The 26,669-nt window shown below is 52.8% G+C and overlaps 10 protein-coding genes across 10 annotated transcripts; 6 read left to right on the top strand and 4 right to left on the bottom strand.

Moving 5' to 3' along the window:
- Nucleotides 1–356: 356 nt before the first annotated feature.
- On the top strand, nucleotides 357–1,142 carry J7T55_013793 (uncharacterized protein; the record flags this gene model as incomplete). Its single annotated transcript, XM_053140700.1, has 1 exon — nucleotides 357–1,142. The coding sequence occupies one exon, from the start codon at nucleotides 357–359 to the stop codon at nucleotides 1,140–1,142; it is 786 nt and encodes a 261-aa protein (XP_052996130.1).
- A 609-nt stretch (nucleotides 1,143–1,751) lies between these two features.
- J7T55_013792 (chloroperoxidase-like protein) lies at nucleotides 1,752–2,539 on the bottom strand (the record flags this gene model as incomplete). The annotated part of the gene is made up of 2 exons (XM_053140698.1): nucleotides 1,752–2,033; nucleotides 2,090–2,539. 2 exons carry the CDS (start codon nucleotides 2,537–2,539, stop codon nucleotides 1,752–1,754), a joined length of 732 nt encoding a protein of 243 aa, XP_052996129.1.
- A 2,912-nt stretch (nucleotides 2,540–5,451) lies between these two features.
- On the top strand, nucleotides 5,452–6,678 carry J7T55_013791 (uncharacterized protein; the record flags this gene model as incomplete). The annotated part of the gene is made up of 1 exon (XM_053140697.1): nucleotides 5,452–6,678. The coding sequence occupies one exon, from the start codon at nucleotides 5,452–5,454 to the stop codon at nucleotides 6,676–6,678; it is 1,227 nt and encodes a 408-aa protein (XP_052996128.1).
- Nucleotides 6,679–8,357: 1,679 nt separating this feature from the next.
- On the top strand, nucleotides 8,358–9,888 carry J7T55_013790 (uncharacterized protein; the record flags this gene model as incomplete). The annotated part of the gene is made up of 3 exons (XM_053140696.1): nucleotides 8,358–8,606; nucleotides 8,684–9,179; nucleotides 9,239–9,888. The coding sequence occupies 3 exons, from the start codon at nucleotides 8,358–8,360 to the stop codon at nucleotides 9,886–9,888; spliced, it is 1,395 nt and encodes a 464-aa protein (XP_052996127.1).
- Nucleotides 9,889–11,070: 1,182 nt separating this feature from the next.
- J7T55_013789 (small s protein) lies at nucleotides 11,071–13,981 on the top strand (the record flags this gene model as incomplete). The annotated part of the gene is made up of 3 exons (XM_053140695.1): nucleotides 11,071–13,075; nucleotides 13,251–13,586; nucleotides 13,812–13,981. The coding sequence occupies 3 exons, from the start codon at nucleotides 11,071–11,073 to the stop codon at nucleotides 13,979–13,981; spliced, it is 2,511 nt and encodes an 836-aa protein (XP_052996126.1).
- A 608-nt stretch (nucleotides 13,982–14,589) lies between these two features.
- Nucleotides 14,590–15,115, bottom strand: J7T55_013788 (mitochondrial import inner membrane translocase subunit tim16; the record flags this gene model as incomplete). The annotated part of the gene is made up of 2 exons (XM_053140694.1): nucleotides 14,590–15,009; nucleotides 15,113–15,115. The coding sequence occupies 2 exons, from the start codon at nucleotides 15,113–15,115 to the stop codon at nucleotides 14,590–14,592; spliced, it is 423 nt and encodes a 140-aa protein (XP_052996125.1).
- A 708-nt stretch (nucleotides 15,116–15,823) lies between these two features.
- J7T55_013787 (golgi membrane) lies at nucleotides 15,824–16,838 on the top strand (the record flags this gene model as incomplete). The annotated part of the gene is made up of 2 exons (XM_053140693.1): nucleotides 15,824–16,156; nucleotides 16,230–16,838. 2 exons carry the CDS (start codon nucleotides 15,824–15,826, stop codon nucleotides 16,836–16,838), a joined length of 942 nt encoding a protein of 313 aa, XP_052996124.1.
- Nucleotides 16,839–17,267: 429 nt separating this feature from the next.
- J7T55_013786 (rcc1 domain-containing protein) lies at nucleotides 17,268–19,348 on the bottom strand (the record flags this gene model as incomplete). Its single annotated transcript, XM_053140692.1, has 2 exons — nucleotides 17,268–18,110; nucleotides 18,164–19,348. 2 exons carry the CDS (start codon nucleotides 19,346–19,348, stop codon nucleotides 17,268–17,270), a joined length of 2,028 nt encoding a protein of 675 aa, XP_052996123.1.
- Nucleotides 19,349–20,418: 1,070 nt separating this feature from the next.
- Nucleotides 20,419–21,231, bottom strand: J7T55_013785 (uncharacterized protein; the record flags this gene model as incomplete). Its single annotated transcript, XM_053140691.1, has 1 exon — nucleotides 20,419–21,231. The coding sequence occupies one exon, from the start codon at nucleotides 21,229–21,231 to the stop codon at nucleotides 20,419–20,421; it is 813 nt and encodes a 270-aa protein (XP_052996122.1).
- Nucleotides 21,232–23,373: 2,142 nt separating this feature from the next.
- Nucleotides 23,374–24,302, top strand: J7T55_013784 (uncharacterized protein; the record flags this gene model as incomplete). Its single annotated transcript, XM_053140690.1, has 3 exons — nucleotides 23,374–23,614; nucleotides 23,701–23,945; nucleotides 24,195–24,302. 3 exons carry the CDS (start codon nucleotides 23,374–23,376, stop codon nucleotides 24,300–24,302), a joined length of 594 nt encoding a protein of 197 aa, XP_052996121.1.
- Nucleotides 24,303–26,669: the final 2,367 nt, after the last annotated feature.

Below are 26,669 nucleotides of genomic sequence, written 5' to 3'. Positions count from 1 at the left end.
ATGTTTGAAAGTGTTCGGTTACATATTCTGCTAGCGCCCAGCCAAATGAGCGATGTCCAAATGAATGGACGATCTTCAGGTTTCAGCAAGATATGAATGGCTGCAGAGAACTGCCGATGCAAGTCAAAATCAACGACATTTATTGATGTTGCTATTATATACAGCCTGGGCGCATTTAGCCAGACAACTTCCGCCAGGGATTTTGGTAGAGATGCTAGGTGCTCTGTGGAGACTGCCAAACATCTTCCGTTCGGTAGTTGCCATTTGGTTCTTGATATAAATTCGAAGTTCATTGCCACTCGAGCTTTCAAGGTGATCTCCCAGCTCGCATACCGATAATATTTGCAAACATAATCATGACTTGGTCAAGCCTTCACGTTTTGGCCCTATTCCTCGCCGCCCTTGAGCCTGCTTCAGCAGCCTGCGACCGAGCCACCCTGAAAAATGTCACCGACACCTATATAGCCGCGCAAACAGCCGGTTCCCTCACCCCATTAGCTGGCCTTCTCAACGGGACGACCTACCACGAAAACTACAAGACCGCCACCATTTCAAGCGGAATCCTCAGCCAAGCCCTGAAAATTGACCATAACCGTACCACGCTCGACACGACCCAGTGTGCCTCATTCGCCGAGCTGATTGTCGCCAACTCAGCCCACCCATATGTCATTGGCACCCAGTTGTACCTTTCCAACAGCACCACAGAGCCGCAAACCATCTCCAAGATCGACACCATCGTGACGGACCAGGGCGACTGGCTTTTCAACGCCACGGGCACCCTGTACTGGGCATCTCGGGAGAATTGGGGCAGCATTGCGACTGCGAGCCGCGATACCAGGAAGACCATCCAAGCAGCCGCCGATGCATACCTAGACTACTTCAAAGACAAGAGCGTGGTAGTTCCGTGGGGGACACCTTGTGCTAGGCTGGAGGGCGGCTCGTACACCGGAAAAGGGGCTGCGACGGACTCTTGTAATGTCGGCGTGCCAAGCGGGGTCAGTCTGACTGACAGAAGATATATCATTGACGAGGAAGTTGGAGAGGTTGATGTCTTCTTGAGTTTTGAGGGAGCGCCCGACACTCACGACTTTAGGATCGAGGGTGGGAAGATCAGATATGTGCACACTATGACTGTGATGTGATGAAAATGGGAGATATTAGCTACCCAGAGAATGGAAGAAATCGACTCGTAGGCAGCGAGCAAATTGGCAGAAAAGCAGGCAAATTGGTTTTGAAGCGGTAGTATTGCCTCCAATTTTGAAATACTGTCCGATGTTTTCTTGTCGTTTTTGTGGACATGAAAATGTAAAATAAATCATGAATTTGCCAAAAATGTACAGTATCAAGAGTCAGCTGTTCTATTCTCTGTGGTTCTCATGTTTCTCGGTCATGAGACGTGGCACACAGGACGTGGAGTTGGGCCCGTGAATTCCTCACTTTGGCGAAGAATAGCAGGTCTGGTCATCTGATTGTATGTGGTTACCACAATCTAAATCAGTTCCTAGTGCGATGGAACAACGGCTTCGCTTCGGCGTCACAGCAGCACTTGAATCAAAAGACTCAAAGGTGTCCAGTTAGACCTGTAGTGAGCATCGGGTCCTATGCGAAGGGTAGTCAGGTACCGCTGCCATGCTTGTCATCTTTGATACCTGAGTAGGAAACATTTACATTGGGTATACGCTACAAGCATATTAAATAAGTATCATTCTATACATCATCGTCGAGAGAATCATATTTTCCCGCGCTTGTCCTCAAAGCAGGGCAGCGATTTTGGCTGCCATGACCTGCGCAGCGGCAATTGTCAAGTTTGACGTTGGTGGCTGCCACCCAAGCTCGATGGGCAGCCTCTCATTCTCAAAGAGGTACTTGATGAACGTCGCATTGCCGTTGCCCTCCACCAGATCCCCAAATGAAGACAGAATCAATGAGTACTCTAGCAGCGAACTTGTCTGAGCGACACTAGCATTGAACTCGGGGTTCGTGGCCAAGCCATATTCAAAGCGTGCCGTTCTTTCGGCTGCGGCTACGGCGAACTATTTCGATAATCTTAGTGATGATTCGAACTTCTACGCTGGATGTCAAAACTTACGGTGATAACCTCGTTGTCTCCCCAGTTTGCGAGAGTTCTCGCCCATGCCTGTTCATTGAAGGAGAGATTGTCGCCCCAGTACGAGTCGTTTCTAGACATGGATCCATCGTGCTCAAGGACGTGCGGAGTGTGCTGCTTGAGGTCGTCCAGATTGAAGGTCGATGCGTTGCCAGTTGTCGATGTCTGGAAGGCCAAGCTGCCGAACACAAGCGTCGCATCAGCGGCGACGGTGAAGCCCGTATACGCTGCGTCGGAAAGCACACCGATCGTGATGCCCTTGCCGTCGCGAGGCAGGAGTCCGTGGTTGGCGAGTGCGTTGAGAGCCGGGCAGGGAGACCGGACGTCGGTGTCTGTCGGGGCTTGCCAGGGGTATGTTGTCTCATCTAGGGCAGCGCTAAAAGGAATGAGAGCAGCTGCCGTAGCAAGGCACAACGACTTGAATGAATGCATGATGAATTATGTACAGCGAAAATTCAGCGACAAGCCGGGATTGAAAGAGTGACGACAGTTCAGGAGACAATACTGAAGCTGCCCATTCGATCATAGACCTGCTGAGAAGCCGTTATCTTATACTCCAAGCTCAGCCCGCCGCTACCCATGAATGCATTCAAATGTTCGCTCGTTAGGGCCCACGATCCATGTCGCAGTGATCCACAGCCCTGAACAGAAGCAGTCGTTTGTCCGAAGGTGATAGATCAGCCCCGTGGGGACAACGCCAAGCTTTTGCGAGGCAGGTAGATCATCTATGCTTAGACGTGTGTCAAGGAACGAATGACGAAAAGGGGATGTTGCTCCTGTGGCTAGCAGCAAATAGTGTGCTGCCCATTTCCAACCCATGTGGATTCCATCTCGGCTCCCTGAAGATTGCAGAGGAGTCGCCATGCGACGACTCATGACCTGCGGCGTTTGATCTTATCGTGGCTTCCTTGTCGTTAATCATCCCCCCGGCCCCGGTACAATTGTCAACATTGCTTCGCCCTGGGCAGAAGGTGGTATTTCTATTTTCATCCTCAATCGCCCATCCAGGAAAAATGTTGGCATGTTCGGCCTCTCCGTGCCTGGATGTCATTTTACGGCAAAAAGCAATGACGAACTGCCATCGTGAAAGATTCGTCACCTATCCCGAGAGACATATCCGCGTTAGCACTCATGTGTCAAGGCTGCAACGGAACGTTCCGATCTTCGGAAAGCTCCGATCGCGACTGGGAATCACGCTTCCGCATCCAATCCCACACTCGCAGGGTGAGCCTCCATCTTAATGGGGCTCAGGAACATCTCGTAGGCAGATCTATCCGAATTTCATGAACTCTAGGTCGGATCGTGGCCGAGTGCTACCCACCTAGGTAGGTTTGAAAACTCAAGATACAGTCAGAAAAGAAGCCAGTTGCGTTTCTTGGGTTTGACTGACCTAGAGTCCGGACTGATGAAATTACATGGCGTTCCGACCTCGTAGGGGAAATACTTCCGGGCACCTCACCGAATCTCGGCTCACTAAGCATGCCTTCGTTTGAAAACGCTCTAGAGACAATGGCAACCCAACTCCTCGTTAAAAAGCGTGCCATATTGATGAGAGAGTGTTAGAGATGTCCAACCCTCCCCAGATGCATTAAACTGGCGACAGCAGAGTAACAACTTCAACACCAAGGTGCCTGGAGCACGCTAACGAGACCCGCCTCCACTGTCAGTGTGCAGTGGATCCCGAGATCGAGCTCCAACGGTCCCCTTTCGGGCCGGAGACGGGGAGTGGCTGGGGACGTCGATCAATTGGGAAAATGCTTGAATGGCTGAGGCCGGTAAATGTGTGACCAGATGTCAGGGGCCGGAAGACCTGGTATCGGAAGTTGGCCTGGTACTTATTGGCCTCGCTCGGGTAAGAGGTCAGAAGCCGCAAAAGCTTACCTGTAACGAGTGAATGAGTCTCTACAGTCAGCACAGATCAAGAATGAAGTAATGATGAAGCCAACGCGTTCGGTAAGACTTCCGGGACTTGGTCCCACGCCACAGCGATCGTCAAATGAGGACGAAGTGAAATAGGATGAATAAAGTCGGAGCCAGTAATGTCTCGATTTAGGCTTAGTCAGCCCCCAACAAGGTGCGAACCTATTTTCAACGTCGCTCCGAAGTCCTGAACTTTGCTCATCTCGTCAGCACCCTTTGTTTCACAGGACGAGTGGCCCAGTCTGACACCTGGCCTAGAATGCTACCTCCAGATTCGGTGTTGCCCATCCTGACTTGATGTTTTCGCACTGCCGGTGCTTTGCTTTAGGAGCATTACGCGCCAGCACAGACGGTGATGCGACCTGACACAATGCAGGTTCAGGAAACCTCCACTTTCGCCCTTCTGAGTCCTACCGCGAGTCGAGGGCCAGGCGCTGTCTGACATGTTGGAGCTCCATTGAGAGCCGGTAGAGGGCACCGCCGTAATTGTCTCCGGGTTCGAGCAGCTGGGTGTTGACAAAGTGATCACCGACCAGGAGATCTCGGCACCAGGTTCTTCCTTGGTTGGTGGCTGAGGGCGGAATGCCCGGGGCAGCGAACTGTCCAACTTGGTCCTGCGAACCTCTTGCTGCTGTAGGGGGGTCGATAAGCTTTCCCGGGCGCCGGGAACCGAGCGATGCAGCAGCGATGCAGCTGAAGATATCGAGACCTGGGCCACACCAATCCAACTTGTCACGAACCCACCGCGCACAGACGACCCTCTGGCAGCTGTCGATGAACGCGCCTTTGGTGCCTCCAAGGTTGATCTGATATTATTATACTTTACTCATATCAATTTCCACATTAAGAAGTTCCGGTCGATTGAGCGGTATTGTCGCCGGTGCGACCACTCGCATTTCCTGTTCAAGCTCCACCGGCCCTTTTGATAGACCGTTTCCGTCAGTCCACATCTCCAATCTGCCAATCTGCGCGTTTCCGTCCGAATATTTTAACGGTGGATTGTTTGATTTTCTCGGTTACCTTTGGCTGTACACCTCGGCCATGATTGTGACTGTTCAGATGTCAGTCACTTATCTGTGGCATGATGCTCGCTTTTCCCCTGCGTTTGTTGTTCGCCACGGGCCTTGCTCTCTCTTTTAACTTTGCATCGCCTTCCACCGCAACACGATGCCTTTGGGCACACCATGTTGCTCTCATGCGTATTCTACGCCCTCACAACCAGCCTTCATGTCACCTTGTGCGTAGCCCGCCTCCCTTCATCGTCCCTTGAGATAGCCCGCACACCTCAACCAAACAACGTCGGAGGAGGGGGAGATGATGGTGAACAACACCGTACAGGCAGTACATCGGCGCTTCGTGGATCTCGTCTGGAAACCCGGCATCCTTTGAGAGATGTTCTCCCTGCACAGGCAGCACTCTTGCCAATGTCACCCTCGAGCCTAGCAATTTCGAGCACCGGAAAGGAGTCATTCCTCCCATCCGCTATACCCATGGCGATGTCCATGCCAACCCCAACTATGGGCCCACCGGACTTAGCGAAGGACGGCGCACCAGCCAGCGCTGCTACAGAAACACCATCCTTGATACCACAACTGCGCAGAGGAGCACGCAGCAATGCCTCAGCATTGTCAGGCCCATCGACCACGATACGGGAGACGACGACAGTCTACATCCTGCCTGGTGTCCCTACTGACACTTCAACACCCAGTAGTTACGCGGACTCTGACTCAGTTTCTGGACCAAGTGCCGGACAGAGAGGAGGTATCGCAGGCGGCACAGTCGGCGCCTTCGTGATCGCGGCCCTGCTGACTGTGGCCTGCTACAGGCGTGCACGGCGGAGAATGCGAAGGAGAGAAGGCTTCCTGAGCCTGTCCGACTCAAGCTCCATGTCAGAGGCCGCAGAGCGTGGCGCCGTAAACCACGAGGATGGGGATTTGTTTGGTCTAGCGATCACGACCACTCCTAGCGCTGTTGGGAGCGCCAGCGACGAGCCGCCGACACCGGATACAGCACTGCTTGGGTCCGCACAGGGGGACCACACGTCGGAGCGAGTCCCGATATTTTTCCAGCCGACCCGAGGCACAGTCGGCCGGTACCCGGGGCTCCCGGCGACGCCCAGGCCCAGCATCCGGCGGTCAGACTACCTCAACCCCGTGGTGCGCGAGGCGACCCTGATGCCTCTACCACTGAGGACCCGCAGGCCAGCCCTGACGCGGAGTTTCTCTGAGCCTTGGCAGATGGGATTCCGCAGCTCCGCCCGCCGCAGCGCCGCAGCGACCAACGACCAGGCCCCGCAGCAGCAGCAGCAGCAGCAGCAGAACCGCGCATCCAGCGGCGCCAGGGGCAAGAGCATGACCAGCAGCGTGTACAGCTCCGAAGCCGCCTTCACATTTACCAACTCCGGGACGTTTGGACCGCGGACGTCGCGTGTCTCGCGTGTCACGCGCGCCAGCGGCACGACCGACGCCTCCGGGCTGCGCGCCAGCACGCTGGCCAACTTCCCCAAGCCGCCGCCTTATACGTTCTCGAGGGGGGACGGGCGGGGCCTGGGGACGACGTGGCGGGAGAGCTTCGTCTTCTCCCCGCCCGAGGACGAGGTGCTGCTGGCGTTCCCTAAGCTGGCGCGGCAGATGGAGGGCCAGGCGTTCTAGATGTGAAGACTAGTGATGCATCGAGTTTTGCGTGTTTATTACTCATAGCGATGACGGAGTTGCGTATTACAGGTTGAACAGGTACATATCGAAACCATAATTCAGCGAGTAAATAGGCTAGGGATGACTACCAATGGTATGTAATCCATTAATTGGATAGGAAAAGCTAGTACTTGGTCGATTTTCCGGGTTTTTCCCAGCTTTCAAGAAAGATGGAGTCTGAAGAACAGAAACATTTTGAAAAGCTATGTTACTAGCAATAGCGAATGATAATCTTAGCCATGACAACTGTGGAGTACTCGGCCCACGGAGCAGATGACAAGTTCTCACACCTGTCCAAATATATAGCATAGCATAACGGAAGTAAGTCCTCACTTGAGGCTACCTCGTGTTCGTTCGGGGGGTTAGGGGTTTAAATGATATGCTACGCCTGTCTAAAGATTGTATTACACCTTGTATCCCCGTGGTGCACAATAATCCCAGGGCAGTGCCCATACAATTACGTAGTGGCTTCAAATGCTCATTTCAAACACTACGCACAATCGCATATACACATACTCGTTTCACATAAGAGCCGCATGCATTGGATGTCATTACTGCGAGGCTTTGGACTGGTTGGGTTGAATAACCCTTGATGAGGCAGTGTGGAATTGGTGGCGATCATGTGCTGAGCATTGAATGTGAGAGGGGGTGTGTGTATACGCAAGAACAACGTGCTGCTAAGAAGCGCCAATTTTCTATATGCTTGGGTATCTCGTGTACGTATGATCATCTTTTGCATACATTCCTGCTCTTATCCATGCCCAGCTGCGTAGATCGGAAGATCATGGGCTTAGTTTTGGTCGGGTGAGCACCTTGATTAGAATAGAACAGCCGACGACTCGACCGAGGGGACTGGCTTCGCTTCAGCCACCGTAGCTGCGAGCCTGCATGCAGCTGTATTGGCTGCCTCTTACCCGCCCCCTCGGTGTTGACGTCGCAAGCAGGTTGTCTGCTGGCATGCAGGGAGTGGCATGCATGGCTGAGCAAGTGGTGTACTGTATGTATGTAAGTCGAGGTGTCGTCGTCTGTTTCACCCAGGTGGGCGCGAACGCTCAGGAACGCCGACCAATTGATTGGTGGGCGGCTCGCGCGATTGAAACAGAAGTCATTGTGCCATTGGCCATAATGTGTTTGGCGTGAGGCCGGACCCCAGGAACCGCCTGCAAGGGTGGGGCCTCGGTGGGGCCGCGAGACCCCAGCTGGCGCGTATTGTCACTGTGAGAGCCAGAGGCCAGGCCATGACAGCCAATAGACCTACCACAGGCTGCTACATTCCGCGGTTGCTGCAATCCATTGTGCTGCTTCTTTCGAGTCTTTGTTCAAGAGGCCCTTGGACCCCATTGTTGGGTTTGAGGGTCTCGTGCCCGCATGACATTGTCTACAAATACGCCTGGCCCGTTTCAGTGCTTGTTGGTTGCTCATTTTCAAAGAGTCTCTGTCCATCCTTCATATTTGAAGGCTTATAGCCTCTTGCCGCTTATACCCATTTCACTTCGAGATTTTCTCAGTCAACTGCGAATTTTAGACAACCACGAGACGGGCGACCGTATCTTTTCGAAAGTTTTTATTCTTTCATTCTCAACGCCATTTTTATTTCTTTCCTTTAATACAGTCACTTGGATAGCCGGTCTATCAAAATGGACATGCGCCATGAGCAAGGTTACCCGCCGCAAAATGGCTGGCAGCCCGAGGGATCAACACACGAGTCCTACTCGGAGAAACAGGACCCTCATTCCCAAAAAGCCAACAAGTCCAAGAGATTTATCTGGAGAATGTTCAGGCTCGGTGCTACATTAGCACTCGCTATTACCGTACTGGTCCTCACTCTCATCATCCTCCTTGCTGGAAGGCACGGCGATGGAAGCAGTGACCTTTCCCTCGTCACAGTAAGTTTTGACAGCAGAAAATCAGGCAGTGTGATATGAATTTTCATTTTTGAGCTTCATTGCTGACGCCATGGCAGATCAACATGACCGACTTTGCCCGCTTCAACCCACCGGTGATCACCCTCGTGGACAACAACACAGAGGCCACCAAGACTAAGCGAGGCATCGGATCCTTCTTCAGCGACGCCGCAGATAAAGCCGGGGATGCCGCAGACTCGATTGAGACCTTTGCCTCCGGCGCTGCGTCAGCCGTCGAGTCCGCGGCCGGGGCCGTCGCGACCGCCGCCTCGGAGGAGGCCGACAAGATCATCGGCGAGATCGGAGACAAGCTCGAAGATATCGAGAACGCCGTCGTGGGACTCATGGAAAAGGTCCTCAGCTCCATTCAGGACGCCCTGAACAAGTGGCTCCAGGAGGCTGCTAGCGCCCTTGACGACATAGACATTCCAAGGACCATGTCTCTGCACCTGACGACGTACTGCAGCGGCAATGCTACGAGCTCGAGCTCGAACTCGACGAGCGACTCCAACTCCACGACGACATCGACATCGTGCACACGCCTCTTCTCTACTGGTGAGTATTCCATCCAGAGCATATAAATTTCTATCTCGGTGCTAACCTAACCGTTTTAGCTGACACCTCCTTCAACTCCACCGCCAACAACGGCACCATCTTTGGCTTCCAGCCAGGCGCCGTCCTCGCCAAGGCGCTCGGCGTCTTCTTCGTGCCCGAGGGCGCGCAGACGGCCATCCGCGAGCCGGTCGACAGCGCCGTCAACACGGTCGACAGGCTGGTGCACCAGGCGGGCGAGGAGCTCTCGACCTGGACCGTCAACCTGCTCTTCATCCCCATCGTCGTCATGTACGCCCTGGCCGCCTTCTTCACCTGCCTGCTGCTCCTCATCCTGCTCGCCGCCACCGCGCTGAGCTTCCGCTCCGACGAGGGCCTGCCGCCCAAGGTCTACAGCCTGTGCGGCACGATCGCCGCCGCCGCCGCGTTCTTCCTCCTGCTGGGGAGCGTCATCCTCACGGTCATTGCTATGGTTGCCTACGTTGTGGGCCTCGCCGTGGGCGTCGTCGATATCACCGTGTCGTCGAGCTCCCAGCTCAAGTGGATGTCATGGGCAGCTTTCGCTATCATGGCATTTGTGGCTATTTCACTCAAGGTCGAGGAGTTTGTGGCTGAGTGCGTGTTTTGGTGGAACTTCCTTGGGAAGCTTTTTGGGAAGAAGGGCAAGGGAGGCACAAAGGACATGTTTCGAGAGCACTCGGGGCACCACTGAGGTGGCCCTGACCAAATCTACAGATAGCGGGTCCTACTCTGGCTTTACAAAATAATAATAATGATACCATGATCTGAATCAAGTGTCTCTCTGCTTGCACTATTTTTTGCCGAAACTTTTGTGCTGGGTTGGCTATCTCGACTTTTCTTGAATGGCCTGCATACTTATTGGGAGTGACGATTTATGTCTTTCTCTTTTTGTAGGATACGCGGGTATTTTAGTTGCTTATTTTTGGGCTTGCAGTATGATCTTCAACCCAGAAAAGAAATTGGCAGTTCTGTAGTAGAGAAGTTAATGTTCAACGCCTATCTCAAACTTGTCATATTATTGATTGATCCAGTAATAGCTACACGAAAGCCTAGAGGATTTGAGGAAGGTCTACAAGGCAAATTGCATGTTGGCTGGGCTGCGTCTTAATTTGATAAGGCTACTCGCTATACAGAGGTCTGTCTAGGTTTTAGGGTAATGGAGTATTTCGTACCTCGGTATAACACTCCCAATTTTGCTGTGCCTTGTCACTCGTCCTGGACTGCTCGAGCGGTCGACATTTTGTGGCTTATGGTGACACAAGCTGATACACCAGCCACATGGGCAGTTCCGAGTGTAAATACCTGCTGCCCCTGCGATAAGCTTACTGATGCATGCTACGGCACTGTCACACAGCTATGGCTGTCGGCTAATCCCCTCTTGCAGGACTAGTGGATATGTTGAGCACTCATCTCCGGCCGGATTATGTTTTTCAGCTCTCTCTGTCTTCTGTGCTACGTTGTTCCGACGCTCACCACATGATCTCACAAAGCTTCCAAAACAACATTTGTGGCGGGAGCCTGCTGTCTACTTGGGAAACAAATGGATTTCTCCCCTCCCCAGGCAAGTTGTTGACGAAGACATCAATTGAGTGAGCCTCGCCAGCCATTCCAGCCGCTCTGGAGTCTGACAAGAGGAGATCGGAAACCGAATCAGGATGATTTCCCGACCAATTTCAATTTGAATTGCTACGAGTATCCAGCCTCCACAAAATCTTGCTCAATCACCTCGACAATTGACTTTGCCCTTATTGCCACAAGTATGGCATAGCACCATGATCTGATATGCGCGGCCTCCAATGCTTGAGAATTCCATGCACGCGTACTTACAGTCAATGATTCCAGTCTACCGGTGTTCTTTCATTCAATTTCAGCAATGGATCCAATCTCAGCGTTGAGTCTCGTGGCGAATATCTTTGCAGTTATAAGTTTTACTGATGAAGTCCTCTCGACTGCGGCGCAAATCAAGGAACAGGGAAGCATCGAGCGCCATGGTGAGCTCTTTCTGCTTAGCAGAGATCTGCAACAGACTGCTGGACGGCTGCGTACTTCGATCGAGCAGCCTTCGAACGAGAAGCAGTCTCAGCAAAATGCGGCAGACAAGGAGATGGTCGAGCTTGCGTCCAAGGCGGTTGCGACAGCATCGCATGTGTCCGAGATGATGGACAAGATTCGGCCCAAGGATTTAGCCGTATGTAACGTCATCAAAAAGACAGCACTTACGCTTTGGAGGAAACGTGAAATCGAGGAGGCAGAGCAGAGACTGAAGGGCCTTCGTGATCAGCTCAACTTCCGGGTCGTGGTCAGTCTCAGGGACAGATTGGACGCGCAGGCAACCTTGGGCAGTGAAACTTTTATGGCCCTGGACACACAGACGAGGGAGATCGCTGCCAAATTCCTCGAGAGCCAGGTGGGCCTGGATGCCATTCTCTCTGCCCAGCTGGACAGCAATGAACAAGCTGCGCGACGACATAGGGAGATCATGGCGAGCCTGGGCAAAGGCGAGCCCGAGAGCCAAGACCCCATCATTTCAACCGAATTCAGCTCGAAGAAACAGCTCTGGAACATGGATCGGGCATTCCGAAGCTCGCTGTGGTATCCGACGATGGAGGAGCGAGAACAAGGAATATGGTCCCCTCACAAGGGCACTTTGGACTGGGTGTTCCAAAGCAGTCCGGCAGAGACTCAGGTGCCGTGGGATGATTTCAACAACTTTGTGACTGAGGGCTGCGGCACATATTGGATCACCGGAAAGGCGGGCTCTGGGAAGAGCACTCTTATGAAGCACATCAACATGCACCCAAAGCTGGACGATGCTTTGACACGCTGGGCGGCAGGGCGGGAACTGTTCAAAGCCTCTTTCTATTTCTACTATCTCGGCACAGAGATGCAGAAGTCGGGAATTGGACTACTGCGGTCTCTAGTCCTTGCGTTGATGAAGGCCTCCCACCCAAAGACGAATGGCGTGTTCTGGCGGAACGAGGAACAGAGGTTCTTCACTCACCTTGGCTCTGGCGATCTAGCGTTATCCACGGAACGCGTCAAGATTGCGTTCCCAGAGCGCTTCGAATCAATGCAATTATCATCGGAACGGCCGACCTCGTTCGAGCCAAGCCGCAATGAGCTGTTGATGGCGCTGAACAGGATTCTCCAGCAGCAACCCAACGCATGCTTCTTTCTCTCGATAGATGGGCTCGACGAATATGACGCTGTGAGTACCGAAATGAGCGACTTGGCTGGGATTCTGAAGGCCATCTGCCAGCGGGATAATGTCAAAGCGGTTATCTCCAGCCGACCTTGGGCTGTATTCGAGGACGCATTCGCAGCAAGTCCACGTCTGCAGCTTCACCAGCTCACTCATCAAGACATTAGCTTCTACGTCAGCGACAAAATGGAACATGATTTTAGAATGCAAAGGCTTCTAAAATCTCACCCAGAGGAGTCAAAAGCGCTGATGGAAGAAGTCGTTGAAGCATCGGCAGGTGTCTTCCTCTGGGTCCGTCTCGTCGTGCAGAGTCTGATGGTAGGCCTCATGAACAGAGATGGCGTTGCTGACTTACAACGCCGCCTCCGTGAACTCCCAACTGACTTGGACGAGCTCTACCGGGTGATGCTGAGACGGGTCCCAGATTCGTATCGGCCCCAGACCTCTCGACTGCTTGAACTTGCCTATTATGGGACTCGGGATAGATGGAAGCTGAGCGTCTTTGGACTACATTACGCATTCGAACTGGATGAGGAAAAAGTCTTGGAGGTTCCAATCGGACCTTTGCCATCAGAAGAATTGGCCGAAGTCACTGAAGATATGGAGAGAATTCTTCAGAGTCGTTGCCTGGGTTTCGTGGAAGTGGTGCCCGTAGATACGACATGGCTGGCACATGGTCCAGACACGTTAGACACCAGACATAAGCAAACGGATGCTGTCCGATTCATTCATCGCTCAGCCGTTGAGTTTCTTCGGTTCGTCTTCAGCTTGAATATTTCCCTCTCAATCCGCTCCTTCACAAATTTTCTTCTACGCATCTCTGAACCCTTTTCTTCTTCGAATTCCTAAAGCGCTGACCCCAGCCCGGGAGAACAATAGCCAACCAGACACTTGGTCTCAATACATCACGCACTGGAAGGATGCATCATTCGAGCCAACCGTTGCATTACTCAGCTCAGCAATTCATACACTGAAGAGGCTTCAATTCGACAACTCGATGGAGTCGGTTGGCATAATCAGATCAATGGCCCTCTATGCAGGGTATCGAGCTCTCGAAGCCGAGCAGCTGACGAAACGAGCCTCCCCAGGGCTGTTACTTGAGCTGGACCGGGTGATGGGTATCCACTTTAAAGACCTACTTGTGCAAGGTCGGTTGAACGACGGCAGCCTCGTATCACGGCATAAATGTGTGTTATGCAAGGGGATACATCACGGTCAGTGCTCTTCACATTGGTCGAAGATGTGCTTTGAGCAAAGCCCGCGATCAAGGACGGCCTTTTCGTCTTTTGCGGCCTCACTCCAGCTCCGGTATTTCATCCAGCATCAAGTTGCCTGCCATGGACACCAGTTCCTCAATGAAGAGGAAGAACCACTGTTGGCTTATGTGGAAGAGGCTAGATCTTCGCAACCAGGGACTGCTGACGAGCCTCATATATCTGTTGATCCCGAGCTTGTCAAGTTCCTTCAGGGTTTGTCGCGGAAGGCGCTGTTTTCGAAGGAGCATGTCCTGGGAATGTGGTCAAAACGGAGGTCTAGAAAGAGGGATGTGCTCAGGCAGCCTATGATCCCGTCAGGGCTGTAGGCCTATCCTTCTCTACACATGTTCTTCATCAAACGTGCGATAATGAGAACACCGATCGATCATTCATAGTTCGGCGTTCAAAAAACGCTCGCCCACGCACGCGCGCGCCCCACGACTGTGCAGGATTTGGTTCCCAATCATGCCTCAATTCTGAAGCGTGTCTATTTTTCCCGCCTCGCGCGGCCTCGTAATATACACAAGAATCTATGGCACACAGATAGCCTAACCGTCTTGCCTTTTGGGCCGACAAAGCGACCCCTCGCACGCGCCGTAAACCCACGCCCAAATAAACGCCATGCAATGTCGAGTGAAGATGTGTAGTATGTATAGAATATGCCAGCGGAGCAGCCGCCGGCGCTGAGAAGTGGGAGGCGCAGATACTCCCAGACTCGCCTTTGAAGGGATTTCGGCCTTATTTCTGGGGGAGCTGCACGGGATATGGCCGGATCTGTCGCTGGAGCGTAGGGATTTCATGCCTCTCGCGAAATGAGCATCCCAGCGGCGATTGATAGCCGTTTCCTCGGACCGGAGTATCATGGCCGGAGCGCATGTTCCGCGCTGTAGACAGCACTCCAGATCCGTTGCAGCCTCTCCCGAGCCCTCCGTCATCATTTGTCCTTGTAGATATTCGGCTTCCAACCCTCCTTGACCTCCTGCTCCTGGGCCGCTTTCTCCTGCGCGGGCTTTATCTCGGCTTCAATGCGCTCGCGCGCCCTCAGGATTTTACTCTGCAGGTAGAAGCTGCCGCCCTTCTGCGGGTCGTTCGCGTCGAACAGGCGCTTGAAGCGGTCCATGACCTCCTCCATGTCGGCCTTGCCGCCCTGTGGCGGTTTCACATTGAGGATCTTGACGGCCTCCTCCAGCGTCATGCCCGACGACAGGTTGGCGCGGCCCGAGACCGAGCCGCCTGCTTTTTGCTGCGCCCTTTGGTAGCTCGACGAGGCGGATGCTTGCTTGTAGGCTTCGGCGAAGGCGCGGCCGACCACACGGGTGCCGATAAAGATGACCTGGGTTATTAAGCGGTAAGCCTGGAAGAGGGGAGAAATGTTAGCGACAGTGTCCCTATGGTGTGTACAGAGACCATGTTATGGCTCGGCCATCATGCGACAAGCTCAAGCTGGCGCGACTCACCATCTTGAAAAAGTATCTGGCTCTGCGCTGGTCTAGTCTCTGCGAACCGCGATGCTGACTGTCCACTCGCTTCTTTGGACGTTGGGTATATGCAACACTCTGGGCTTGACAAGGCGAGGGAGATGCGATATTCAGAACGCGGGTCGTGGTGTCATAGACGGCAGGATGCGCTTCAGGGAAATTCGCTGACGGGACGGAAGTTGAAGCTCTCTCTCTCGGTGGTCTGGTTCTCGGAGGCGACAGGGTTTGGAAATTTTGCCGATCATCGGGCCGTCGATGGATTTTGGACCAGCCTTGCCTGCCGCGAATTACAGCTGAGCTCCTACAGTAGCGTTGAGTAGCGCCTTGTCTGCACAGCTGCCTTGTTAGTGGCGTGGCCTGGCAGGCTGGGAGACTGGGAGACTGGGAACAGCTGTTCATGCCCACCAAAGCCAGCTGGCCCCTGATGGAACAAGGGACATTTTGGAGGACTGCATCATCTCGCATTGCTCTTCTCACCACACCACGACACATCACACTGCAACCTTCTCCAATTCCAACCATTCGTGCAAGCTCTACGCATCTGTCTTTACTGAATTCGCTCCATCATTGAGCTCAGCTGAGAACAAAACCGTCACACATACGCCCAGGGAGCTCGCTGTCTCGCTCGATTCACAGTCGACAGCTCCTTGAACCTCTGCTTCCGGCCAGCATCGTCACCAGCCTCAAGACATGTCCCAATTCGGCTACGGGGCACAGCCCCAGGGCAACCCAGCCTACGCCCCCCAGTCCGCCCAGAACCTCCAGTTCTACCCCTCACAATACGCACCAACCGACGTCTCGGGACACGCGACACCCTCACAAGCCTCGTACGGCGGCTATGGCGCACCGGCCGGCGCTGCTAACTACGGCTTCGGCGCCCCTGCAGCAGGAGTCTCGGGACGAATGGGCGAGCAGGGAGGACTGAGGACAGGCTGGATCGCCGCGTTCTCCACAGAGGGCTACGAGGGCGAGCCGCCGCTGCTGGAGGAGCTGGGCGTTAACTTCACGCACATACAGGCCAAGGTGCGCCCATTACCTTTGATGTCCCCTTGCCATGGCGAAGCTTGAGCTAACACATCTGGTTATCCTTCCACAGACACTCGCCGTGCTCAACCCCTTCCGCCGCATCGACCAGCACCTGATGGACGACAGCGACCTGGGCGGTCCAATCCTCTTCGCGGGGCTGTTCGGCTTCTTCCTCCTCTTCTCGGGCAACCTGCACTTCGGCTACATCTACGGGCTGGCGGCGCTGGGCTCGATATCGCTGCACTTCATCATCTCGCTCATGACGCCCCTCGAGGACGGCGACCCCATCCACGGCCACCACGGCGGCGACCCGTCCCAGGCGACCCCCTACGGCTCGCAGCCGGGCCAGCCGCACTCCAACGAGCTATCCTCCACCCTCACCTATTTCCGCAGCGCCTCCGTTCTGGGTTACTGCCTGCTGCCCCTGACCGCCACCAGCCTCCTCGGCATCGTCATGCCCATGGACACGCCCCTGGGTATCGTCATGACTTCCGCCGCCATCATGTGGTGCACCTACAGCGCCTCGGGTATCTTCTGCGCCGTGGGCAGGATGCGCGGCATGAGAGGCCTCGTGGCCTACCCCCTGGCGCTCTTCTACGTTGGCTTCGGTATTATGAGCATCTTCAGCTCTAGGGGCAGTGGGAACATGGCAAAGATCGTAGCTGGTGGTGTTTCATGAGCTGTTCCATTTCTGCGGTTGTATTCTAGAACAGCAGCGGCCTCCTTGGTCCAAAATGTAGACCATCTCCTCGAATACAGTCCTTGAACGCCGTGAATTCATCTCACTCCCTGTGCCTTGCCTTCCTGAGCTTGCCAAATCCTTTCCTTGACCTTCATTCATTTCACCGTCAAACGTAATCATTTAAATCCCTGCCCTCGGGACAATCTGTTCCTCTCCGCCTGATATCAAGACGCAAAGACCATGAGCATGAGGTCACTCCTCATGCCCGATTAAATACTCATACAATGCAAAAATCAGACATTTTTCTGCCTTCCACTGGACAACAAGTGCAGTGCATATAAGTGAAGTTGACATGACGTCTTCAGAGGCTCTCATGGATGCCCCCAAGACAAATGCGCAGGAAGAATCAAATTGGTATGGATGCGCTCAAGCATTCTGGTGAATGCTAGTAAGAACCGAAAATTGGCCTCCGGCGCCAGCAGAAAGTATCTTCCTGTCGTGGACGGCAGAGTTGTCAATCAGCGTGGGGACCTCGACATCGTCGTCCTGCTCGCCCTGACCGGTCTGGTAGTTGGCAGAGAAGCCCCAGGAGTAAGCCTTGCCTTCTCGGGTGATGGCGAAGCTGTTGTCGGTGCCGCAGGCGACCGAGGCGACGGCGGGGAAGCCCTCGTGGACGGTGGGGGCTGACAGGATGCGGGGCTTCTCGTGCTCGTCGAAGATGGTGTTGGCGTCGTTGAACTTGTCCGCCGTCAGGCCTGTCTGGTTGCCATCAATGCGGCCCCAGGCCAGGAGCCGGCCGTCGTCGGTGCAAGCAATCGAGTGGTGCTCGCCGCCGGAGACCTCGGCGATGGAGTAGTCGGCGAGGGACTCGACGAGGGTGGGCTCAAGTACGGTAGCGTCGTCCTCGCCGGCATTTTGGTCAAGGCCAAGCTCTCCGAAGTTATTCAGGCCCCACGAATAGAGACGGCCAAGGTCGTCGATGGCGAAACTGTGATAAGAGCCGCAAGCAATCTTGGCAATCTTGATGCCGCGCTTGAATGAAAGACCGCCAGGTCGCAGGGCAGAGGCCTTCATATCGCGCTGGACGACGCGGCGACCAAGCTGATTCTGCTCAGGAGCACCCCACGTCTCAACCTTGCCCTTGTTGTCAAGAGTCATCACGTGGTTGTTGCCAACGGCGATGTCCACGATCTTCTTGCAGTCCTCAAGCAGCGCAGGCTCATACTGAACCAGAACATCCTTGGTGAAGCCGAGAATGCCATCGGATGACTATACATTGTAAGTTGATGTGCGTACATGGCGGAAGATTGTCAAAAACTTACGCGAAAAGTTCCCCATCCGTAGACGCGACCGTCCACGGTCAAGGCAAATGAAGCGCTGTCACTTGCGACAACCTTGACAAACTTGGTACCGTCAACAATGTTTTTGGTGCTGACCTCAGCCGGGGTGCACTCGATAGGGTTCAGGGCCTCGAAGTCATTTCCGCTATTGTCATCGGCATTCGCATCCGCATCACGAAGACCACCGTCCCAGGTGGTATCGCGTCCGAGAGCGCCTTGGTCGTTGACGCCCCAAGTAAGGATCTTGTTGTCCTTGGTGAGAGCGACAGAGTGCATTCCGCCGCAGGCAATCTGTACGACGCCAACGGTTTCGGCAGAGAGGAAGGGGTGGATTCGGGGGCGCCTCACGTTGACGGGCTTCTTTCCGTCCACCCTCCTGTTGCCCAGGCCGAGCTCGCCAGACTCGCCCGAGCCGAAGATGAAGATGTCAAGAGGCTGGGTTGGCGCAAAGTTGATTTGAATTCTAGTCTTCAACTTCGCGGCAGGTGCCTTTTGGGCCTTTCGGACCTTAGAGGCCGTCGTAGTGCGACCAGTCGACTTAGCAGCGGCAGGGGCCTTCGCAGACTGAGAAACTGCCTTGTTGGTGGGCTTCTTGGCAGATGCAGCAGGGGGTTTGGCGGTGGTCTTCTGCTTGGAATCTTTGGGTTTGGCGATATCGTTCCTGGTAATCTTTGCGGCCTTCTTGGGTTTCTCGCCGGCATCGACAGTGGCCTTGCGCTTCAAGTTGGAAGTGTCGGCCTTGAGCTTCTTGGATATCGTGGCGGCGGGGGCTTCATCCTCGCCGTCGATGCTCGGTGCCCTGCGCTTTCGGGAGGTGTTGGCGTGTGGCTTTGGCTTTTCGCCTGACATCGTGGCCTGGGTTGAGGGCGCAGGAGTTGCTTTAGTGGCAGCAGCGGTGGCCTTTGCAGCAGCCTCTTTCTTCTCAGACTTCTTGGTGGGTACCTTCTTGGTGGCCGGCTTCACAGAAGTCGCCTTCGTCGCATTCGCAGTTGTCGCCTTCTTAGTGGTCGAGGCCTTGGCTGTCTCCTTCGCATTTGCTGGCTTGGTGGTCGGCGCTTTGGCAGTCGGCTTCGGGGCCGCGGCCTTGGTGGTGGGCTTCTTGTTTGGGTGATTTGTGAGCGTGCTGCCCTCGGCCTTGGAGGCACCCTTCTTCGAGGGATTCGCCATCTCAGTAAGTGACTTCTCGTCTCCTTCGAGGGGAATGTGAATGAGTGATAGGGTGATGAATTGACGAGGTGGTCTTTCTGTGGGTCAGATGAGCACAGTAAGCGTTGTCGTGCGATGTTGTTGTTGAAAGGGAATTGAGGGGATGCAGTTGGGAGCTGAAAGCCTGGAGGCGTTCTGGTTGCGGTCGCGCAACAAAACAAAAGGCGTCGCGACCCTGATCGGCCTGAAGCTCACCGTTTTGAGCCTAGCGAGGAGCGGGAACAGGGACAAGGGCCTGCAAACGAATGTCCACTCGTCAAGGTACCGGTCAATTGGCCAATGACGCGCAGTCTAACATGCGCAAGTACCCAAGTACAATAGGCTCTTGGGACCACAGGCTATTGTGGGGACACGACACAATAGACAATGCAGCTTTGTCAGTTCATTCACTCGGCTCTATTTTTCTGAAAACAGAACTCACTTGCATGGCTTGCTCCAGGACAATTGTCTAATGGACAGCTTGCTGCTGATATTCAGCCTCTTCTGGGAAAAGCTCTGTTCATTTCCTCATCATTTGTTTCTGTAGATTAATTGTCTTTGCGACTACATGGTGGCAGCAAGCATTCATTTTCAAGGAATGAGTAGTGGAATGCACCATTTGGCCAAGAATGATATTCTATTCCCCGTGGTCTCACAAGTCTCGAGACGCGGAATTCCTCCGATATGGTAGTGTACAGATAACCAATCTTTCACTACCCTCTGCCCTCTGACCCTGTTTTCCTGTGTGACCCCAACCAGCATCAATTTCGTTCCTCCTGAATGCATACATTCCATTCATGCCTGACAACCTTGCTTGCCTGCGCCCTTGGGTCGTTGAGTGAAGACTAGATAGAGGAATGGTGACGTGCACAAACTCTCCGTATCCCGCCCAAGTGCGTTGCATATCAACCACTCCAGTAAAACTTTGCGGGATTCCCTGTCATTTCTTACCCAAAGAAAATTGGAGGAAACCACATGTTTTAATTTTCACCCTCATTCTCAAGCTGTCCATTGTTCCCCTCATGTTGTTGCGCTTTGTAGATCAAGGACAATCACTCCGGGACCTTGAACGGCTCTTCTAGGCACTGGAGGACTCCAGCCTGCACCTTGATGCTTCGGCGAGGATCATTATTGCCCTGGTTACAATTCAATGTTTGTCGCCATACTTCGTTGACGTCTTTGATGAACGACCCAAGGTATTTTCGTTTCGTATTTGCTCCTCCCCGCAACCACGACCCGTAGGTGTAGGGCCCTCGGATTCGTATGTTCTTTGTCTCCGAGTAAGGCACTGCCTTTAGGAAAGACGGGCGATTAGCAAGCGGGGGAAAGTGGTCGGCGAAAAATGGCATGTCCTCTTCGAGGGATGGGAAAATTACAGAGGTGCTCTTGAGCTCGGGGCATGCCATCAGCACGTCAAGGAAGAAGGGTGCCTGTTGGAGCAAGAAGTGGCTATTCCAAGCAATAGACCGCCTTGCCGAGTGATTTGATTTTTTCAGCAAATCGTAACAGAACTCAGATGAAAGGGCGAGGTGGTAGATCCCACGCATCGTGGTGTGCTCCAGACCCCTCCAGGCATCATAGTCGTCGATGAAGAGCACGTCGGTCGCAGGCACATAGCCGCGAGAGGAATTGATTAGACCAGACCGGTGGAGGACATCGCGTGACTCACGGCAGACATGTCCCAGGGCATAGTATTCATGAGTTACCAGCTTGGGTGGATGCTTGGGATGGCCGAACTTGTTCCCTGGCGTAATTATGCGGCAGACTGGTCTTGGTGCATCGATGACGAGGTGCTCGTGGAGGGAGCATTCCCAAATGAGTTGACGAAGCTCGATGGGGAGCTCCTGGAATGGATGAAATTCCATTTTCTCTCAATTTCGTAGGGTGATGGTTGATGCGATTAGGTTTAAGAGACCGTGAGAATCCCAAGGGAAGATGAAACTTGCAAGGGATCAGAAAAGGGTGAGAGTTGGCTGGCGAGGTGAGCTGGTTCATAGAAACCAGTTTGGGCCCCAACTTCAAGTCACTGGTGACTCAGATGCTTCTAGTTGTTGGAGATCCTACGCCGATTCACTGACAATGAACGCTACTTGCCAGAAGGTTGGAAGGTCATGGATGCCTGAAACGCCCTATTCACATGATGATCTTTGTGAAGGGACGCCTTCCATGTGATAGTCAAACATTAAGCACACCAGCCATGTCTCCTGGTTTCAAAGGTAATCTTTGCCACTGTTCAATGGAGTTGAGCCTCATTAATTAGCAATTCCCAACACCTTCAAATTCAACATATAAGAGTGACGTGATCTTTCCTGATGATCATTAATAATGCGAACCACTTGGCTCAAAATGATCTTTTGGCTTCAGTTCCATTCAAGCTAGATTGTGCGGCTATCCTTCTTGAAAGCCGCGTTTGCCAGCATAGTAGTGACGAATATTTACACTGGGTTCTGATACAGCCGCTGTTTACTACTTGATTATAATTTATCAGGAGTGGCACACTTATTATATGAGCTTAAACAACAACATCTTGTTCAAGCTAGACAACGACTTGTCAATTTTACTTTGCTTCGGCAGAAACCACATATTCTGTATATAGGTAACTCAGATTTGTATATCTGGATTGAGCACTCATGGTGAAAGATTCCTAATACTAGTAAGGAATGCCAAACAGAGCCACTGCAACCTCAATATACTATGGGCTCTGAAGCTCATCCCGAAGTCTGCAACCTTATATGGGTGCGAACATGATGCGTATAGTTCACATTACTTTTGATGACCCAGTAGTATTTGTAAAGAAAACCATTCTCCTGTCAAAAAATACATCAGGCTGGACCGCGGGGGAGGGGGGCATAACAGTCTATTACTGCGAATTTGTTCATGCTGTGTATTCATGCCAGTCCAAACACGATCAAGATAGTACCAGACGAGAGACAGTACGAGACGGAAGCTTGAGACACATAGGATGAAATGTAGCAGACAATGATCTACTTCTGTCTAAAGACACCAACCAAAAAATTATTAGAAAGTGTTCGCAGAACAGTGACCATTAAGCTAATAGAATATAACATAGAGGTCCGGAATTTTTACATTAACAAACAATATTCCTACATAGAGTTATTCTGATGTAGTCTTCAGGAACAGCCTGCACCCCTTTGATAGTCGTCTTTCGTTCTCTGCCAATATACTAAGCAATAGTAAATTGTGTTCCCTTCTGAAAATTACCAAGTATCTTAGATGTATACCCAGTGTAATACTCAATAGATCTTTGTCCCTACCCCAAGGAACATCTTCCACAGCGACTGAATACATGATTCAGAAGTAGCTTATATCATTTCGCGCTTTCAAACTCTCCTATGCTGTTCGTATATTGTCCAATTGCTGATATATGGTGATGCGAGGTGCTCACCCACCAGGTGCAATAGTCTATGACAGTCTTGTGCATTACTGCTCTCTCTAAAAATCTAGCACGTTCTCCAAGTTTTCTCTACACAACGCACTTGGTCACACGAATTGCTCTTGGCCCCTGGAGAAATACCTTCTGCACTCTGTGGATACAGTGATAATGGAGGCAATGCCCTCTGTTCCCTCAAGAATCGCCTTCCACAGTCAAGGCAACAGGCGCTATACATGGCATTCTTTGGCGGCTTGTGCATTTGCCATTTGCAACCCCGGCGGGCACCCTCCATATCCTCGTAAGCTATCTTCCACAACCCCGAGGGTCAAATAGGTACCTTTCACATCCCAGTGGGTCATCTAGGTACCTCGCACAACCATATGGGCTACCTCCCACATCCTCGCAAGGCACTTATATCCTGCGGTCCAAGAACGGAGCTAGTCGAGCCATTCACCCTCTGCTGCTATAAAATCTGGGCCACCCAACTCTTTCAACCTCTCCCTCAACTGATGAAATTCAGCAAACCTTCCAACCTCTCCCTCAACAAACCACACCAGTCCACTTCCTCAGCAGAGCTTCCATCATTTAACCCAGACCATCATCAATTGTCATCATGTCGACTGAGAACATCACCCCACAGACCAGCAAGGCCGATGAGGCCATCGTCGATGCCAAGAGCATCCCGAATGAGAACCACCTCGCCGCTGCCCCCATCAACAACACCCCGGATGAGAACAACCTGGTTACCATCCGCATCAAGACCATCCACGAGGAGTGCCAGGGCCTCGTCGACCCCAACGGACCAGCTCCCATCGGCATTGGCCCAAAGCAGATGGACGAGAACCTCAAGTGCGGTAAGTTTGACTCCATATCTGCTCCCATGCCCGGTCCCCCTGAGATAACATTCTTGTGACCGTAACATGAAGCTGATATGCAGCAGAGGCCCAGGACCAGGAGGTCAACCTCGGACCCCTGGCCAACATCACCATTGACGGCCTGAATGAGGCCATCGAGGGCGTCATTGAGAAGGGTGGAGACCACGATCTCGAGGCCTTCGTCGACCGCATCTGGCGGTCGTTTGACTTCATCCCGGAGGAGGAGGGCAAGGAGGTCCAGAACCTCTTCAACATCTCCGACGAGGAGCTCCAGCGCGTCCTCGCTGGAGGAAATGGCTTCGTCCAGGTGGTTTGGTACTTCTGAGGTGTGCGTTCGGCTCCATTACGGCATGGGTCAGCAGTTGTGCGTGGGGAGGCACTGGCGATAGCTAGGAGGTCTGGATAGAGGCAGGGACCAGACAAATAGGTACCCAAATACAGCAATCGGCCTCTAACCCTAAATTTCGCATAACCCACAAAGTTTCGATATCATCAGTGACCATGCTTTCCTTGAAATAACCTCCAATAAGATACCCTTTGATGGGATAACCTCCTATAGGACAACTCACGGGATAACCTCCTATGGGATAACCTCCTATGGGATAACCTCCTATGGGATAACCTCCTATGGGATAACCTCCTATGGGATAACCTCTTATGGGATTAACTCTTATGGGATAACCCCTTATAGGATAACTTCGTATGCAACAAAATCATGTGGAACAACTTCCCATTCTCTAAGACATCGCCTTCTATAAAATAACCTTCAATAGGACAACCTTCCATAGCCTAGCCTCTGGTGGGAAAGCCTCGTTGGGAAACCCTCATGTGTATTCCCTAGAGTACAACAGCCGCATGACACGGCCCAGTGTACAAATCTGTATCAGGCAACCAAGAGTGCCAGTCCTGTTGGGGACAGCCCTGGAGTCCAGTGTGAGCCAGTGGGGCACAGATCAGTCGTGCTTGACAGTCGTGCTGTATTCACAGCCGTGCTTGAGAGCCGTGCTTGAGAGCCTGTTTGAGAGCTTTGTTTGTATTGAGAAATGTCTGTCTTGAGAGCTTTGTTTGTGTGTTGAGGAGTGTGTTTGAGGAGTGTTTGTGATGGCCTGTTTGAAAGCCGATTTTGACAGCCTGTCTGATAGCGGTATTTCGCAGCCGTGTTGGGAAGCCTCGATTGAGTAGCCGTGTGAGATAGCCGCAAGAGAAAGCCAATTCTGGAACAGCCACGAGAGATAGCTTCACTTTATGAGAACTGTATGGTAAAGCCTTGCTCACGACAGCCGTATCGCACAGCCGTGTGGGGAGCCTTGTGCAAGATAATGTTGACATTTTTCAAGGTGATTTTGCGTAGCATTGCAGCACGTGCAACTTTGCTTCTAGGGAGCTACTTCGTGGTGCCTCTCCATATACCGTCATGCACATGGGTGGAGCCTCCTGAACTCATGAATGGTGACATTGAATGGCAACATTGAATGGCAACATCGAATGGCGACGTATTTCACCTGCACTTGTACAGCTGAACTAGTAGGATCTAGTGCAGGAGGCAGGAGAGTGTCAATCCTAGGGCTGTATCGTTCCATTTGTATACATCCAGAGTTGTGGATCTTGAGGCATGGCCAGCTGACATCCAAGCATCAATACGCCTGAAAGGCATTATTCTTCAGTCTAGTCCCTCTCACGCTGCAAGATGCTACAAAGGGGATCTAGGATTAGAGAAGAAGACAATCACAGGACATAGTACGGAAAATCTATTCATGGGTGCAGGCAGTGAATACAGACAAACGCGATTGCCACCCAACCCCCTTTCCCATTCCAAAGATGACGGCCTGTTGAGCGCAGTTTGTGATCTAGGAATAGGTCACCCGATTTCGAATCATTCGTGTCATTCATTGCAGCGATATGCCAGGTGCTGGTTACACCACCCTCCCTGAGCAAATCAATGCGAATCCCCTCATTCATGAAAGGGCCGTAATTGTCCCAGCAATGCAAGCGTTCTATATAAAGCAACGCACCAACAGGCAAGCGGATGGTTCGGCCGCCGGGCGTCCGGGTCCACGCTGCCGGTACTGGTTTGCAGGTGACAGACGCACGGTGCGAGCTGGGACCAAATGCTTAGCTGCAACGTCCGCTTTGACTGGTGCATGGCGCGGCTCGGTCAATTCTGTCAAGGTTTGTGACTGCGAGATCCATGGCGTCTGGGCCAGAAGCGATGCCGAATGGCGACCATGGGGCCGTTGGTCAGAGCCAACCATGCTCGACCATCGGGTGTTGACCGTGAACGTAGCTGGGTAAGGTGTCCCTAGGAAGATTTTTTGGTGCAACTGTGAACTGTGATATTAATTTGCCTATTTTTGGGACTGGGTCCAAGCGACCCCACGAGCTTGTTGTGGACAGTGACCCGTTGAGGAGACCAGCTCTAAGCTCTGGTCTGCCGAGGGGTCGGGGAGGTCAGGATCCGGCCTGACATGGAACCAGCTACTGTACACAGTAAGTCGCTCTGCTATGTATGGTCTTGTCTCGGGGATTTGATAGGGATTGGCAGGGTCAAAAATGGTCCCGCGAAAAGAAAAATGATGCTGATTTGCCCCCACAAATAGCATGTGGTCGTACTATGTTACGCACATAGTAGAAGCAGCAGGTCGCCGACCACCAGGGCTGAACATACACACACAGTATAGGGAGCGATGAGGTCAAGTCAAGGGCAAGGAAGGCATCGTGCAGCGGAAAAGGAGTGTTCCGTGGCTATATATTACTCCATGGTAACGAGCAAGTTTCCTAGGGCAGGGGACAGTGTAGACAGATAGTCGAGGGCTGCGATGTCACCGTGCTAGGATAATTGATGCTCGACGGGACGGGCCACGACGTTTTTGAAGCTGCCACTTTACTAGAGACTCTTGGCCGCTTTGATGAGTAAGACGGGTATCGTGTCGTCTTCGAGAACGCATATTGTTGGGGTTACACTGCATCATGGAAGACAGAGTACCCGAGCAGAGTTGTTTTGCAGGGTGATATTGTTCTAGTAGTTTGTGTAGTG

The sequence above is a fragment of the Diaporthe amygdali genome (genome assembly GCF_026229845.1).
Source record: "Diaporthe amygdali strain CAA958 chromosome Unknown NODE_7_length_1459731_cov_64_868725, whole genome shotgun sequence".
Classification (NCBI taxonomy): domain Eukaryota; kingdom Fungi; phylum Ascomycota; class Sordariomycetes; order Diaporthales; family Diaporthaceae; genus Diaporthe; species Diaporthe amygdali.
This window is presented reverse-complemented; position numbering and strand designations above follow the sequence as displayed.